General features: G+C 42.4%; 3 protein-coding genes across 3 annotated transcripts in view; all 3 read right to left on the bottom strand.

Moving 5' to 3' along the window:
- The window catches only part of LOC117808242 (sodium/potassium-transporting ATPase subunit alpha-1), a 52,295-nt gene extending 51,491 nt beyond the window's left edge, over positions 1-804 (bottom strand). Inside the window, exon 1 of the mRNA XM_034677865.1 lies at positions 524-804. The gene's annotated coding sequence lies outside the window, so the exon portion shown is untranslated. The remainder of the gene's footprint in view (positions 1-523) is intronic.
- A 212-nt stretch (positions 805-1,016) lies between these two features.
- LOC117808243 (carboxy-terminal domain RNA polymerase II polypeptide A small phosphatase 1-like) lies at positions 1,017-10,422 on the bottom strand. Its single transcript, XM_034677866.1, has 7 exons — positions 10,004-10,422; positions 5,463-5,611; positions 5,241-5,342; positions 4,777-4,833; positions 4,219-4,311; positions 3,394-3,579; positions 1,017-3,165 (listed from the first exon to the last, which is right to left on the bottom strand). Exons 1-7 carry the CDS (start codon positions 10,074-10,076, stop codon positions 3,037-3,039), a joined length of 789 nt encoding a protein of 262 aa, XP_034533757.1. The 5' UTR covers positions 10,077-10,422; the 3' UTR covers positions 1,017-3,036.
- A 1,386-nt stretch (positions 10,423-11,808) lies between these two features.
- The window catches only part of LOC117808186 (striated muscle preferentially expressed protein kinase-like), a 41,909-nt gene continuing 36,323 nt past the window's right edge, over positions 11,809-17,394 (bottom strand). Inside the window, exons 37-45 of the mRNA XM_034677758.1 lie at positions 17,168-17,335; positions 15,896-16,018; positions 15,036-15,200; positions 14,369-14,942; positions 14,047-14,286; positions 13,739-13,962; positions 13,557-13,632; positions 13,274-13,423; positions 11,809-13,184 (exon numbers count right to left, since the gene is read on the bottom strand). Coding sequence (XP_034533649.1) covers positions 12,950-13,184; positions 13,274-13,423; positions 13,557-13,632; positions 13,739-13,962; positions 14,047-14,286; positions 14,369-14,942; positions 15,036-15,200; positions 15,896-16,018; positions 17,168-17,335 — 1,955 coding nt within the window. The 3' untranslated portion in view covers positions 11,809-12,949. The remainder of the gene's footprint in view (positions 13,185-13,273; positions 13,424-13,556; positions 13,633-13,738; positions 13,963-14,046; positions 14,287-14,368; positions 14,943-15,035; positions 15,201-15,895; positions 16,019-17,167; positions 17,336-17,394) is intronic.

Raw genomic sequence — 17,394 nt, forward strand, 5'->3', positions numbered from 1 at the left:
AAATAAAAGAGAGTAGTGGTTCATAACAAGGTGTCAAATAGATTCATGTTTGATTGTGGGAAAGGGAAAATTAATGGACACTATCATGTTGTTGTTTTTCATTTTTCTAACATATAATGGGAAATATTTGACAAATTGAGAGACTAATTTCCTTTTTTTGTACGAGTGCGCTTTTTTCTGATATGACTGCAATAGGCTTCCATACTTCCGCATCCTGCAACCCGGATGTTTACATTATTATTTCTCAAAATTAAAGATTACTATAATCATTAAATGTTTCCATACAACACCTGGAGACTTTAAGTTTTTAATTTATACAATAAAAAGATACTATTTCTCTACAAACATTAGTCAAAATAGACTGTCTTTACAGATGCTAATTTATATGCTAGATAGCTAAAGTAAATGCTAGTGCAGCCTCCAATAAAAAAAAAACCTACAGTTTAACTACACTTGAAAACACATTCATCAATTTTGAATAAAAGTACAAATGTTTATAGTTAAAATAAACTTGATACTATACCTGTCCTGCATCAAGAGGCAGAAGCTAGAGGCTATGGAAGTTAGCAAACATTAGCCAACTGTCATTAGCCTCTTTCATTTTAACATAATATCGTCAAAAAGCTGCTTTGAAATTAATATTTTCTTATATGTTGGCAGAAAAGCATTAACTTTGAGTTTATATAAAAATTTAAGCTCAACAGTTGGCCAAAAAAACGACTTTAATTCCACGTCCTGTGTACTAACTGTTGACTTGTTGAGCTAGCTAGCTGACGTCAAAAACCGTTGTTCCGACGGCCGCCATCTTTGAATATGCTGCGTTCAAGTTCCCCTGGAAAAATAAAACTGCTCAACAAAAACATCACTTGGACCATGTTTCATTTAGCATTTATGGAAGAAAAAAAAATAATGGCAGTATTACATAGAGTCCATATATATAATTTGGTATGATAAAAACAAAAGGTCAAAAAAATAGTATTACATCTATTCAATCATGAGTACAGTAACATGAATAATCCATATATTAATGAAAATTTGTTTGCTTTATTACTGTGCAAAACAAAATATACATACCTATTGAATGTGTAAGAAGTACAGTATCAGTGAATGGGCCCCTGTAGTGACACAACATTTGTTTTTATATGTAATTAAACAACTGAATGATTCTAATGAATGAACACCTAATTGAGAGATCTGTAATGATGGCTTACATGAAACTATAACAGTATTTACCCTGTTATGCATCTGCAACAATAAGATGCTTTCTTATTTTAGTCAAATGCTGGTGTTTCTGCTCCATATATTACTTAATAATATACAAGGTAACAGCAAGACCAAATATTGCATCAAGAGGACCAACTCCAGGGGAAAAAAAGATGACATAAATCAGTATTTAGAAAAGAAAAAGGCTAATTTGATTGAGAAGAATTAGTTAAACATAGAAAAATAATGTAATAGCTCTTAACATGGTGGATTTATTCGTCCATCCTGTCCCATCACTAGCCTGCTGTGGAGGCCCCTCATCAAATCCACCTTCATTCATCAGTGTCAACACATGGTATTGTCAACGCATACAAGGGAAGTCTGAACGGTGTCCAGTTTGTAGTTATTGGTATTTAAAGAAGAATCCACTTTGAATCACTTCACACTGGCTGACATATCTGAATATCTCCTACTGATGTTTTACCCCCCAAGGTGCAAAATAAATTACCACTAGCCCTTTATTTTAACAATGTCAAAGTGTTTCTGGTGAATTCTCCTTTAAATCTGGACTTTATTAAACCACTTATTGTTTTAAACACCTCAACATATCCTTAAGTCCTCATGGCAGTCTCGACACACATCATATCACAGAGTCCTGAAGGAGTTTCCAGCCCATGTGTACCGCTTGTACTCTGAAGCTTATGAGAAGTCATACAACTCTCTGTTTCCATTCTTAAACAGTCCATGAGTGCTGTGAGAAATTCAAGTGTTGTGTGCGTGTGTGTGTGTGGCTTTCAATCCACAAACTGTGTCGATGTGACATGCACAAAGCGGTTTTCCTGGTCCTCTTATCTCTTGAGTCAACACCTGCCACACGGGTGTAATACAGCTGTAAAATCCACACAGCAGCTGCTCCTTTACTGTCATGTGCAGGTGGTTCAATATTCATATTAGTGTCAGGCTTTTACAGGAAAATACTGCAGTCATCATAGTCAACAAAACTTTGCTTGTTAAGTGGGGCAATATATCTTTGTTTATCATTTTTCACAACAAAAAAAAGCCAGATTTTAACAGATCAGTGCAGTTTGTATCCATTTTTCTTGCATTGGTTTTTGCTGCAAAAGCACTAGCCTAATTTGTCTACCTTTCTTAATGGTAGCAGAATCTCATGTATGCTGTTTTAATGCTGGGTTTAGAAAATAAAAAGTGCTGAGATTTAGTTCCACAAGGCACTGAAAAGGTCCTCTGATTACCTCTGACATTAAAACCTCCACTTCTTTTGTTCAGATTCATCATAACACTGTCACAATTATTCAAAAACACCTGATCACATTGCTCTAAATACTCTAAAATAAACACCATACGTTCGAGCGCAGACGGATAGTGTGATGATCGATCAGATTAGGGTGACACAATGTGATCTAAAAAGACATCTACAGTACAGGTCCACAATCTGCTCGCTCACTTTCAAGACTTCTCAGTTAAATTGGGCGAATACCTTTCCAAAATATACACTCCTGCTTTATTCCTGTTCACTTAATCCCACATCTCTTTGCAGGACGGCGCTGCTAGATCCATGAGAGGAAGAACATCCCCGGCACTCAGGCAGAAGGATTCAGAGAGTAACAAGGCAACTCTCCGTTTGACCAGCAGGTGGCAGCTTAGACACCCAAAACATGACCTGGATTTGATACTGGGAAGGTGAAGGCTCGGTCAGCTGTGAAGCAGTCTGTGTTCAGAGGGGCAGTGATAGCTGGAGCTGGTGTTGTTGTTGTTGTGTGTGTTTTTCATTCTTTTTTTTTGTTCAGAGCTGAGATGAGACATGGAACACTGTTAGCTCGCGGTCCCTTGTTGTTTGAGGACTGTGTAGACGTTATCCACTTTGCTCAGCCGCTCAAAGAAGGGGATGAGGTCCAGCAGCTCGGTGTCGGACATGTCGTCGAACCACGAGGCCACAGGGACCTGGAGGGAGAACACACTATATCAGCTGCTGTGGTCTGAATCTTTAAACCCTGCACAAATGATTTCTATAACATCAAGAAATGTGATTAAAAGCAGGAATTTTAAAGTCAAGTAAAATGAGCAACAAGTGATATATCTGCTAATGACAGGTGTTCTGTGTGTTTCATCAACACGTCACCCTCATCACGGTGGTGACTCAGGTGCCGTGTGTCCTTCGAGCACACTCACTGCATTGTCAGGGTGGAAGACGTAGGAGGCGGGGGAGTTGTCCACGATGATGACTTTGTTGAGGTCACGACCGAGGCGGCTCAGGTCCTTGACGTAGTTTCCTCGATGGAAGACGCACGACTCCCTGAAGAGGCGGCAGCGAAAGGCGCCCCACTTATCCAGGAGGTCTGAGACGGGGTCTGCATACTGGAGAGGAAACAACAATGGATGAGGGAGAGCAGCTTGAAACCAGGTTTTAAATCCCAGAACTTTGGAGAGCATTCTGTTGAAGTATTTGTGGTCTGATCCATGAATATTTATGTAGATCCACAGCATTCCTCCCTCATTAGGTCATTATCACGCCTTTAAAGAAACAGACTCAAAGGGAGCTGGTTTAATGACTAGACTCCTACATTCACTCCAACAGGGAGTACAAGAGCACAGGGCAAACAAACCCCCACCACATGCATCTGAGGATCAGGTTACATATTTGTGGATCACTACACATGTTTGGATCAGAGCTGTAGCAGAAGTCACAAAGGTCGTGACAGAGAGGCTCACTTCAGTTGTAACTGATCAAACTCACTGAAGACTTTACAGCCATTAATAAATATGAAGTTCTGGGTACTCATGTGTGCATCTGTGTTCATATTTGAGGATCTGAGAATGCACTTATGGATCTGAGAACAAATCTACGTGCACCTTTAAGGATCTGCATGCCCATATGTGGATTAGTAATCTGCCTACACCTAAGCATCTCTGTTTTTGACATGAGCATGGGTTTAAATTCAATAGGTGGTCATATAAAGTAAAAAAGGAATTTAAAAGTCATGTATATTTCCTCACCTTGGCTAAACTGGCAGTGAAAAGGACGCACTCAAACAGCTCTCCCATTCTCTTCAGAAACTCGTCGACGTGCGGCCGCTTCAGGACGTACACCTGGGAGACGCAGAGATTCAAATCAGGAACCTGCTCGGCTTCAAATGAAACATGTTTCTACAAACCTAACTGCTCCAGGAGCTGTCGCTTCATCTGGGAGTTAGATTCAATGTGCAAATGATGAACTGACATTTGAAAGGTCACAGATTCAGCAGAAGAACAGACAAATTATAATCTCATCATTCCTGGCGTGCAAAGGAAACTAAAAGTAAAACTACAGACGAGGATTTGGTTCTTGTCTCCTTGAAGCTCCTCCATGTTTCGTCTGTGCTCGGCGTCTGCAGCTGAGGGTAGAGTTCCTGAACCAAGTCATCCGGAATAGGCTGAGCTTGTCTGAACAAACCTATCCTGGATTACTTGAATCAGGCCCAAACCCAGGGGACGTCATCCGTCTTCAAATCCCATAAACGCACACAAGCACCTTCAACCACAACCACAAGGAGCGTGAAGCACCGTCCACTTTACCTGATGTACTGTTCCATCGATTTCCACAGGAATGATGAAATCTGCGTTGTTCACAGGCTGGAAAACAAAAAAGAAGACATGTTTAAATATTTTCCTGAGTGAAGTGACAGCAGAGAGAAGTTTAACTGCAAGATGAAGAAGTCATAAGATGGCTCATTTCGAGGAAGAGGACACTGCAGGCTTGTTTTCAAGAGGACAAACTATGTGTGAGGACAGATGCAGGTAGAGACAAACAGTCTGACTGTGTGTGTGTGTGTTTGTGTGTACACGGAGCAGCTCTGTGTTTATTTGGGTTCATGAACCAGCTCGTTTGGGTTTGGCATTTTCCAGCAATGACAGTAATGTCACTCTAAAGCCAAAAACAACCTGATGGAGGAAAACGTTGTTCTATAAGAGCGACTTTAACGAACATGCACAACCCCTTCACCATGTGGAATAATTAAAGAACACACTGACATGTTTACCTTAAATGAGCTGTGAACTAACGTCTCGTCCAGATCTATGACCACACAGATCTTTCCGGAGTCTTTTGACTTCACAGGAGGCAGCAGCGGCTTCACCTGGATCTACAAAACACAACAGAATCAGAAACCTGACCCACAATGCATCTGAAACACTGATTTCATCTCCCCTGTGCTGCCAAAACAGGACCAAGGTGACGTGCAGAGGCGGGGGTAAACACACACCTTGGAGACCGTCCCGTTCTCCTCCACCAGGAGCGGGGCGTTGTTGTTGACGGGCTGGGGCTCGGGCTGGTCCCGACACAGGCAGCAGAAGAGGCTGGAGAAGAGGCCTCTGCTGCGTGGCTTCTTGGAGGAGAGAGAGGGGGAAGAACCTGCAGAGGAGGAAGAGGAAGAAGAAGAGGAGATAAGCATTTTTAATGACCTGAACATGTGCAATCATCACACCTTTGTTTCTGCAGACACAGATGCTGTCTCTGCAGGAGGAGGTGTCTCTTTTCTCTCAGACTACTTGACCGTTGACCCCGAGAGCTATAAGACTTCATCCCCACACTTACAGTATGTGCTGACTCCATCTGCAGTGAACATATGAAAACAGCCAATAAGAACACCCTGCAGCTTTCCTCATACCTCTGTCGTGTGCACAAACCCTCCTGGAGACGCACACGCCGCTGCCAGGAGCTGTTGCATAACCTCCTCCTGTGATGTCATCCACAAACAGCCTCAAACACCACCAATGAACTCGCAGAACTTTAACACTTTACTCCAACTTGGACTCTTTGCATTAATCAATCAACACAAACTGATCAATGATTGATTCACGCATGATAACAGGAAGTCTAGCAAAAGTTAATCTGTAACACGCTGCAGCAGAGCTAGGGTGTGAAATTACGACACTGCTGACGACACCTGAAATGAATTTGCTCGGTATGCAGCTTGGAACCTCGATACTGTGCAACCAGGCTGCTCAGGCAGAAACAAACTTCAGCTGCAGGATAAACAAACATGCTGCAAACTTTAGAGCCAAGAGGAGGCGAGGTTTAACACCTCCAGAAGAAGCTGCAAAAGAAAACGCAAAGAAATGGATGAGAGCATCACGTCTCATGTTTCATCTATGCAGTGTTTAGTCCTGCTGCTTGAATCTGAAGTATGTAAATCATAAACATGATTTCTGCAGGACTTTGTCTCAACTGGTCTGAAATATGTTGTTGAACTCATGAAACAACCTACATTAACTTGCATTACTGCCCCCTTCTGGTCTGGAGGGAGCTGGGAAGACGCTCCATAAACGGTTTTTTGCAGGTGCATGTCCACAACCCTTTGAATCCAGCTCCGGCACCCCCCTTTGAGTCCTAACCCACCTGTTAAAAATCCCAGGATAAACCACTAAAGAGCTGTGGAGGAAGACTGTGGAGCAACTTGGAGGGAAACAAAGGCATTAAGGGATTATTAAGACCACGTAGACACCTTTGTAATCTGTTATGTAATCCTGAACATAGTTTGATCAGCTGAAATGTAAAGTTTAGTTTGCTGTGTGTTTGCAGTCCTCTGTTTCAGTCTTTTAAGAGTCCATCAGGATACAAGTGTTCTCATGTCATGCTCCTCTACCTCCCATAAATCTCCAATCAACACTTTGTTTCTCCCTCTTTATGCTCCATGCTCCCTCCCTCTCTCCGGACGTGACTGTGTTACCAACGCTCCGGCCTCTGTTGTGCATCTCTCACGCCTCTCTCTTTCTTTTTCCCATTGCTCAGTTTGTGGATTCAAACCCTGTCTGACCCTCCGCTGGCCCTCGCTGCTGCTGCAGCACAGAGGCCAAAACGGGAAGAGGAAACAGGCGGGTATCAGAGCAGGAAGCTGCTTGCCATCATGTTTTCAATCAGGTCTTTGGTATCTTAGACTTTGTGTAATTTCTATTAAAGGGGAATTTATAGCTAGTTTCTGTTTTTGAGTCGTTACAGAGAAAAAGTCTGACGCTGAGTGACTAATCTCAACAAACAAACAACACAAACTCTGAGGTGGAGCTAAAGGAGGAGGAATTCTGCAGATTTGTCACATTTAAGCTGCAGAAACAACCTCTCCTGTGTCCTCAATTTAATCCCTCACCCCTGCGTCCTTGTTTGCTCCCCTAACTTTGCATCCTTTTCATCACACGCCATGCACCGGACGGAGCGGGCCGTCGAACACAGAGCGAGCATTAAGAGGATGAGAAGGAAGGAGGTTGTTGCTGAATGTTGTGATGCAAGAGAGGAAGACTTTCTCTGTAAGACTTTGGACCTGGAGCTGCGGAGCGTCTCTCCTCTGGAGCAGAACAACATGCTGACACAGACTCAGTGATCCAGGGTCCTTACTCAGGTCTCCTTACTGATTAACGCTCAATCACCTCCTCCATTTGTGTCATCTATGACAATCAAACACTTGATCTGGACAGTTTGAGGCTGGAATCAGAAGAAGCGTTAAATAAATGGTGGAAATGAATGTGTGAGAAGCGCTTTCCATTCAATGACGGCGTGTAATCAGCGTCTGCAGCAGATACAAACTTCAGATAACCCTGTTTGGACTGTTTGTCGTCACATCACGGAGATAATCTCTGATATTTAAACACCAGCAGCTCCTCAGACTTCCTTTCCATCAGCTGTGGAGGTACACAGGTATCCACACGTGTTGCCTCTTGTCCTGTAACTTATTAAAAAATGAAGTATTCAAAGTCAGCAGAGTCACATCAGGAGGGAGGATTCACCTTATCAGATCAGTTTATCACTCAGTATGTATTTTAAGGTTTTGATTCCTGTAAGAGACACTCAGCGCTGATCGTCATACCTCAGACGTTATCTCCGAGTGTCTTTAATCAGAGGAATCAAAGCGGGAAGGTCTCATCACGTGTGTTTGTCAGCTTATCTACTAACATGTCATTTAGTGAGGAGTTTAAAGCAGCTTTAAGACTTTTATGTGACAATAAAACCTCCAATAAAACACAATGATGACTTTCTGACTTTATTAAAAGAGGCAGTGAGTCTCTGTAGTTTGTGGTCAGGTTAGAGGAGCTTTAATGTCGTATTTAAAGCTACAGGACGGTTTGATGGAGATGTTTTATTAAGATAAAAGGGAAAGCTGATGATTTAACAAGTTGACTGGATCAATATGAGATCAAGTCTTGGGCCAACCTTCAGAAACGGATGCACGGATGAGCAACATCTTGTTTTGGTCCTGAACCCAAAGTTGAGAAATCACTGATTACATCAAAGATGGCCGTACATGACAAAGCTTTCATTTCACATTTACATGAGCTAAACCACGGACAGCAGACAGTCTGTACTTTCACAACAGAGCGTCTAAATGAAGTGAGAAACCACCTAAAGTGAAACTCTTAAAGTGAAACTAAAAGTTTGATTAAGTCTGGTTTTAATAAAGCTGCAGCCTCTTTTAAAGGAGGGCAGAGTAAACATGCTGTTTGTAGCAGCTGTGTGTGTGTTAGTGTGTGTGTGTGTGTGTGTGTGTGTGTGTGTGTGTGTGTGTGTGTGTGTGTGTGTGTGTGTGGGTGGGTGGGTGACTGGTTATGTAATAGATTATGCTGCTACACATTTACAAGAGGACGGCTGCTGCACGTCTCAGCTTACCTTTTAATGTCAAAATACCCCGCACTGAACCTTTAACTGAACACATCTCACTTTAATGTGACAGTATGGAAGCCTGTAAGGGACATTACACGTTTAACATGTAACGTTAGGCTCTGAGTGCGAGGACGGGCAGAGGTTTCTCAGGGACGATGACCGACAGGACAGGACTGGACAGTGGATTATTCAGTAACCGGCTTTTACACACACTGTGGTATCTCACCGGGTTTGTGTACAGTAGCAGGAATCCATGCTCTGATAAAGTTGGTGTTAGTCACGGTGAAAATCAATTTAACAGGCCGGCTGTTTGGTTATTCAATGAAACAGAGACGCACTGTAGGAAGGGGATAAGAGTTATAATGACAGAGACAGAAAGCAGAAGTACAGATGTTTTAAATTCTGAAATATTCTTGAATATTACACTTTTTAGGTGTGTTATTAAAGCTATGGTAGCATATCTATGTCTTAATGCTAAATTATATTCTTCTTTATCTTTAAACTCTTAATAAAGAATGTAAACACAACTTCCTGATTCCTTATAATAAAGGTCAGAGCATTAAAATATATATTTGATAGTTTTTTGGTGTTTCTAATTAACTTTAAAAATTTCATGTATTTTTTCTATAATATTTAACAACATTAAAATGCTCCAGGTATTTTGTTTTATCACATTTCATTACTTTATCACATTATAAAGGGATTTAAATGTGTTTGTCATTTAAGTGTGTATTAATAAAGTTATTTGTTCGCCATTTAATGACATAAACAGGGAAGGTGTAATTTTATTTTTTACGTAACTGATTAAGACACAAAAATAATTAAAATTTTTACAGATAATTTTGGACATTTAAATATTACGTTTCAATGAAAATTTCGCTTTTTTAAATAAAATTTAAATACATTTTTATCAAGCATTATTACGTCACTTCCGGTACCTTCATCAGGGCCGCAGCCATAATCTATGCAAAACAGAAAAACAGTGACAGTTTTCACCTTTATTTGGTTCTAATCTGTGCCTGATCACAACTGTAGCAGCTTTTACATGTTAGTACATTTAATGTGATCACTTTGCAGGTTTTTAATTTCAGGAAATTAACTTTATCCACGGAGCTGCAAAACTTTCTGAGCCGCAAATAAAATCCCTCGACTTACCCCTCTCTCCTGCGGCTTTACTCCCCTCTTCATCCCGGCTGACTTGTGTGATTACTGAGGACGGATTGTCCATCACATCCAGGTCCAGGTCTGCTCCAGAGTGCTGACCTCACACTTTAAAGTTTCAGAGACTGTTCGCTGAACTACAACAACTTTTTAACATGAAGGAAAACGAGGCTGCAGCGGACCGGGTAACATCGCAACAAGTCTCCCTAAAGTTCCTCCATTACTGTGCGAGAAGTTGAAGAGGAGAAGTTATAAAACATTTGACAGAGAGAAGGCAACTTTGATTCAATATGGTGCTCGACTCTGCTCGCAATTTGAAGATACAAACATGGAGGTTTCAAGGCTTCCCATTCCAGTTAAAGTGGCGCAGTAACACTCCCTCTTCTGCTTCTGCAACTTTGAAGACGACCCCTCAAAGTTGCATGAAACAAAGTTGCCCAAACGCTAATTTGAGCCCAAATTAATTTAATTCACACATTTAATTTAATTGAAACAATATGCAATTCTTAAATCTATAATATTTTGCATATAATGTGGATTTTAGGAGCTTTCTGTGCACTTTAACCGTTGTTGTCTGATTCAAATGTGTCAATAAAGTTTTGTTTTTTTGAAAACTCTGCTAGCATGTTAGCAAGCTTCACCAAACTTTTTGTAGTCCAATAACCAGCTTTCAAACACACATTCCACCACTTCCTCACATGATATCACTTTATACATCATGTAAACATTGTGTCGCTCCAGTGTTGTTCAGTGAAGACATAAAACAGACCAATCGTTCCGTGTTTACAAGCAATAACACATTGTTTGTCCCACCCTGCCTTTGTTTACTTCCGTGTTTACTAATGCATCCATAGTGTGTTTATGTAAGTGATGTGTTTTAACAGTTGTAGTTTAATAACAGCTGTTTGTAAAACTTCCTCAAGAGTAAAACTTTCTGTACGAGGAGCAGGAAAGAAGAAACGCCCAGTTTGGGTCCCCTTGAAACTGCCTGGAGTCAGGGAGCGTCCCACAAGTGCCATCTTTTCCTCTGCAGAAGATGTTTTTCTTTTCCTAAATGCAACATCAGGCTGTATTTTGCAGTAAAAATATAGTTTTAGGATTATATTTACAGTAAGAATAGGTTGCATTTTCAGTATACCTTTATTTTAAGGTGAAATAAGCATGCACAAGAATAATATTTACACTTCCACCAACTTTGTGCAGATCAAAAACTGCAGGCTGATGAGGTGGAAGCAATTTAATGCCTCATTTGATTAATTTAAAATATTATAATAGAAGATAATATCTAATTTATTAATTCCATAATACAAATCTACCCAGAATCTACCCTGTGCATACTTATACTATGCTTAAACAAGAATGCTACTTTTGCAAGCTTACATTCATTTTGTTTTCTTTTAAGACAATTATTTAATTGTACCAAAAGTAAGAACAAAGAACCACTTTGAGGCAGCTTTTTATTATCATGGCCCACGTCTGTGGAACACCCTACCTGAAGATCTGAAGGCTGCATAGAGCATAAAGATTTGTAAAAGCAAACTCAAGACCTACCTTTTTAGTTTTTAACTGAGTTTTATCCCTAACAGTTTTATTTATTCATTTATTATCTAGTTTACATTTTATTTTAATTAATTTATTCTATTTTAAGGGTTTTTTATGTACAGCACTTTGTGTTACAATGTCATTGTATGAAAATCGCTTTATAAATAAAGTCTGATTGATTGATTATTCAATGCGTTGTGGGCCTTTTTCTTTTTACAGGTAGAGGAGCAAAGCCTCACATAGAAAACACACATTCATTTTCCCAATTGTATCAACAGTTTATTACAGACTATCTCATAAAAACATCTCAACTTTTTCCACATATAAACACCGCAAATTGGTACATTTACAAATCTTCAACCGTCCAAAGTCATACAAAAAGGATCACTGCGATAGATCAATACACAAGACGTTCTATTATTACAAGGACTGCTTGTTCTGTACGTGTGTGCATGTGTGTAAGAATCTAAAAGCGTCTCTTTGTCGTAGTAAAGTCCTAATATTGCAGTCAAATGTTTGCTTTGTTCAAATAAGTCATCAATTGGAGACACATTTACAAGAGCGATATTTTGGATGTTAATCCGATTCAGGCACTGACTGGGTGATCTGACGGGTAATACTGAGAAACCACAGCAACTTACCAGTGTTTGACTAATCAAAGGATACTTATCTACAGAACAGACTGCTTTCCAAAGTCCTGTTACAGTCAGTGTTTTAACCACAGATAAAAGAAGTTGTACCAAAAGTTCCTACCTCACCCTAAAACAGTCCGTTTTGACCGCTTGAATCTGAACACCAATCACAAAGACACTCCTTATTTTTTCTCCCCCTTGATGCTAATTCAAAAAGTGACCAAAGAAGCTCGCACACACACATGCAAATAAATTAACATGAAAAAAGTAAACAAGTTCAAGAGAAAAATCATATTTTTAGCTTTGATTTTTAAATGTAGAAGTCAATGCAAAATAAATTAGCAGCTTAAATCATCATGGTACATTCACATGAGTTGTTTACTACTATATTCAGTGACATAAACAAGTAGAAACGCTAATGATACACATGTTCCAGGCTGATCGTGCAGAGTGGAGGACAGAGTTCATCTAAATTAATCATCAGTGTGCAATTTCAGAAATCACAATGTGACGGAGAAATTGTGCAATCAAAGAAAACCAAAGAACATCCCGTGTCCTTTCGGGGAAGTATGAGCAGGTCATCAACTCTTAAAAAAACGTCTTCTGCTTCACTCTGAATGTTGAAGTCAACGTCATCTGCAGGTACTTCTGCTCTCCTCCTTCTCTTCCCGTCCTGAGGCGGATACCTGCATGCAGTGTTGGCTCACAGATGACTTAAGATGCAAAAACTCAAAAGTACATCACTGTATTTTCCTCGTCCCCTCACTTAAGGCCCCGGGACTCGTGGTGCCGTCCCAGACCCCGGGGACTTGGGTGAGCTCTGATAGGTGCGCAGCAGCACCTTGTGCTTGGTGGCGTCCTCTGTGCGCCGGCTTTGTTGCTCCACCAGGAACTCTTTGAGGCGGCTGGAGGTGAAGGTGAGGGTCTGTCTCCTTAGCTTCATCAGGTACGAGTCCTGCAGCCAGGCCAAGGAGAAGCAGTCTCGGGTAGTCGGACGAGCCCTGAAAATACAACAAGAAGGATTGCAGCTGTATCTACATCTTAAGAGGAGTGTTACAGTGAGGGTAATGTAAAGTATGTCATCGCTCACCACGGGTAACTGCTCAACATCTTCTTGAGAAAGGCGGAGGCACTTTGGGACACATTGGGGTAGAGTTTAGAGGGGTCAAACTTCGCCATCAGGATTTTGGATTCCACTTGGAGAGGGTCTTTATCTTCGAAGGGCAGCCGACCACTGAGCCTGGTTGTTAAAGTTGCAAAAAAGAGGCTCAAAATGTAACGAAACAAGGTTGTAAAATCATGCAATCAAATCTCTGCATTTTCTGCAAATGTTAAATGACATGCATGACGTTCCTTCAGAAAATGTCTCTTACATGATGTGTGTGACGACTCCAACACTCCAAATATCTGCAGGAGGACCAACCACTTCACCTTTTATCATCTCCGGAGCTGTGATCGCATTTTTAAAGGATGAAAAGTAAAAATAAATTAGAGACAGATGAACGGATAAAGGATATTTTGAAGTTTTGTGCACAGCATTCATGCTTCTCCTCACCCATGTACTCCAGCGTCCCTGCTCCTGACTCTCTGTGTTTGAGGCTGAGCGGGTTGAAGCTCTGAGCGCTGCCAAAGTCCACGATCTTGATGGCGTTCAGGTTGCTCACCATGATGTTGTCTGGCTTCAGGTCCAGGTGGAGGACGCGGCGGTTGTGTAGGTACTCGACTCCCTGCAGGATCTGGACCAGGTATCCCGCCACATCATCCTCAGAGTAACGAAACCTTCAAGACAGAAAGGAGAATTAAAAAGCAATAAAAGATGCAACTTATAGAGTTTAAGAGGCGACCGTCCGTCCCCGCTCCTACCGGTCTACGAGGCTGTACAGCAGCTCCTTGCCGGTGCAGTACTCGGCCACTAACACCAGGTAGCGTGGCGTGACGTAGGCTTCGTGCAGAGCCATGACCTTCTCGTTGTGGAGCGACTTCAGGATCTCATACTCCTTCAGGATGCCCTGTTTGTCGTCCTGGCTGTAGGGAATGATCTTCGCCATGTAGACTCTGCCTGTCGTGTTCTCACGGCACTCTCTGATGACCCCAAAACGACCTCTGAGGATAAAAACATGAACCTTTATTATTAAAAATCAAATAACCCTTAAACTTGTCTAACTTCATCTCTTCTGTGTCTCACCTGGCCTTCTCATCCAGGAAGGTGTACGGTTTCTGTGGCACCCCTTGTCGCAGAGCAGTGGAGGGCGTAGCTCGTCCTGACGGGGTGCCTCTAGTGGGGGTATTGGCTCCGTCAGCAATGGGGCTCAAGCTGGAGGTCTGCAACACTTGTGGGGTGAAGGAGACAGGACTCGGGGCGACCCGGGCGGTGATGGTGGTGGTGGGGACGTACGTGGGCACAGAAGCCACCGTCGGTTTGGTCGGTGTTAACGGAGGGGTTACGAGAGGTGGAGGCGGGGACATAGGTGGGGTCTGAGTCATGGGGGACACCACGTTGATGGGGCTTTGAGGTTTGGGGAGGACAAAGGGGGGAGGAGGTTTGACTGTGGGTGAGGAGGGGAGGCTGGAGCTGATCTTCTGAGTGGTTGTTTCTACTGCAGGTGAAGGAGAGGTGCAGGTGGAGGTGATGGTGGAGACAGTGACTCTGGGGGTGTTGTTCTGAGCGGGTCTGAGTGGAGGTACGGTGACTGAGGAGGTGACTACAGGTGCAGGTGGAGCGGTTTGTACAATGGCTATGGTGGGTGGAGCTGCTGCAGCTGTAGAAACAAACAGAGTGAGACACTTCAGATTACTCGAACCAGCGCCTCAGCTTCCCTCTGTTGTTGTTTATGTTTATAGTGTTTATTTACCTGAGGAGTCCAGGCTGACAGGCGCAGAGCTGCTGCTGTGCGGTCCCTGTCCTGCCTTGTTGACACAGCAGACTCTGAATCTGAAGGCACCTCCTGGTGGTAGATCTGAGACGTTGTAGTAACAGTCAACGATCCCGGTGGCCACTGTCGTCCATTTAAAATCACCTGAAGGACACAGAGAGAGCTGAGTGAGATGAATATGATACTGCTGGAGGATGAATGATACAGTTACAGAAGAGGGGGATCATCTATTGTGAAGAAGCAGGGTTTGTTTGCTTGTTGTAGTTCCAGAAACTGTCCACTAGATGGCGGTGTTGTCAAACTAATAACCTGGTGATGATCTGAATCTGCTCATGACGTGTTTCAGTGCAGATGTAATGTATATGTAAATGAGTTCCCCTGCTGAAGATGTATCTGTGGTAGTATCTTGTTTGTTCTGCATGGACGGTGAATCAGACCTGAATTTAAATGTAAACGAGCTCATGACACTCTCCTCTGTGAGCACATCCTCACCGCCTGACAGAGATTACATTCACAACGAGGAGAACGAAATCTACCAGAGCGAAAGAGTTCAGTATTTATCCACTGAGTCTGCCGCAGACTTCATTTTCCTCCCCTTCATTATGACACAACTGTGATTAAAGTTGCATAATGACAAAAAGCTCAGAACGAGTACGGTCTGTGTTCCCTCGTGTGCTGACTCATTTCCTCGCTCTAATTGGTGTCTGTGGATTAGGGAACTTATTTCCACGAGTACCATCACGCACGGACCAGAGCTAAATATCGTCTGACGCCTTCCAGCTGCAGGTTTTAATTCTCTTCCCTGACAAAAGAGATTAAACGACACACGTCTCACCCACCCTCTGTCTTCCTCTCCAGGTTGTAGCTGCATGGAGACTTGGTTTCTGCTGGCTTCCACAGCACCAGGGCCGTGTTGTTGTAGGTCTGGGGGACTTCAGGGGTGCCTGGACGTTTTGGGACACCTTGAGGAGGAGGAGATGGAGGAGAGGAAGAGGAAGATTAGAATAAAACAACATATTAAGGGTTTTTCTTTGTGTTGAGACAGTTTTGTAGTTTTTAAAGGCTGGATGTGTTTGTAGTTTCACTGTGAAGCAGGATTTTCTTCTCTAGTATGTTTGCATTGCTTTACTGCTTTCAGGGCATGTGCACAAGACTGAAATGAGTCCTCCTGCAGAGTCACTTGTCTGCCAGATGTTGACCTCACATGGAGATCACCGATAAGACCCTCTCACGCCTCTTGTCTTTCTTCCAGCCCCTGCAGGTGTTGAAGTTTGCTCTTTGAATCACATGAATGTGACATTTAAGCTCGATGGGATCTGAGATACTAAAAGAAAACTCGACACGCTGTTCATTTTCTCCGGCCTGAGGGCGTCGGCGATGGTTTGTCGTTAAATCAAACCGAACCCGACACAAATAGCGCCCCTCCTTAATTTCCAAACACATTTCCCATTAAGCGCGTACACCGGCAGGAACACTGAAGCCATTTCTCGGGGCGAGATCAGCCGTCTGAAGTGTTTTTCACACCGCTGATAGATCATCAAGGGGAGACAAATAGCTCCACTGGCTGAGATTAGTAATTCTAAATGTCCAAAAGCCGAAACAAATAAAGTTCAGATGCGATCGATGGAACCCGACAGCTGAGAAATATATTCCCACTGAATCCCTGAAAGTCTTCTCCTCCTTGTTGTTGTTGTGAGCCGTGAATCCAAGCAGAGCTGTGAGACTGCAGTCTTCAATGTGAGCTGCCAGACTCCAGAAATTATTTATTCCCATTACAAGATGAATACCAGAGAATCCAAAAACCCATTAAGTTAATCTGCTGTAAAGCTAATCTGTTGACATTAATATTCATTGCAGCTGGATTAATCGTGGAACCATTCTTCCTCAAATTAAATCATGCAGAATACATCAAACTGTGAGGAAATTACTGCGTCCACCAGAGAAAAGAGCACGTCTTCCAGCGCTGGCTTTAATGAAGATCTCATGTCTCACATCTGATTCAATAACAGCTCCTCTTTAAAGGCGCTATGAGGCGTGTTCGTGTTGTTCATTAAAGAGATTAAAGTCCAACAGTTAGGAGAAAAGAAGATCAGCTCTAGTCTTCTACTCACAGGCGATGGACAGCGTGCAGGAGGTGGTGATGGTAGCGATGGCGTTGGTAGCGACACATTCATAAACTCCAGCGTCCTTCCTGCTGGACTTCATGATCATAAGAAGCTGCCTCCCATCCGGGTGTGAGACTAAGCTGACCCGGTCCTCCACCTCGAGCGGTTTACGATCTAGAAGAGACACAACATTAGAAACAGGACAGATGTTTCTGGATGAATCTGCAGTCCTG

Source organism: Notolabrus celidotus, chromosome 24, assembly GCF_009762535.1.
Source record: "Notolabrus celidotus isolate fNotCel1 chromosome 24, fNotCel1.pri, whole genome shotgun sequence".
In the NCBI taxonomy this organism is placed as follows: domain Eukaryota; kingdom Metazoa; phylum Chordata; class Actinopteri; order Labriformes; family Labridae; genus Notolabrus; species Notolabrus celidotus.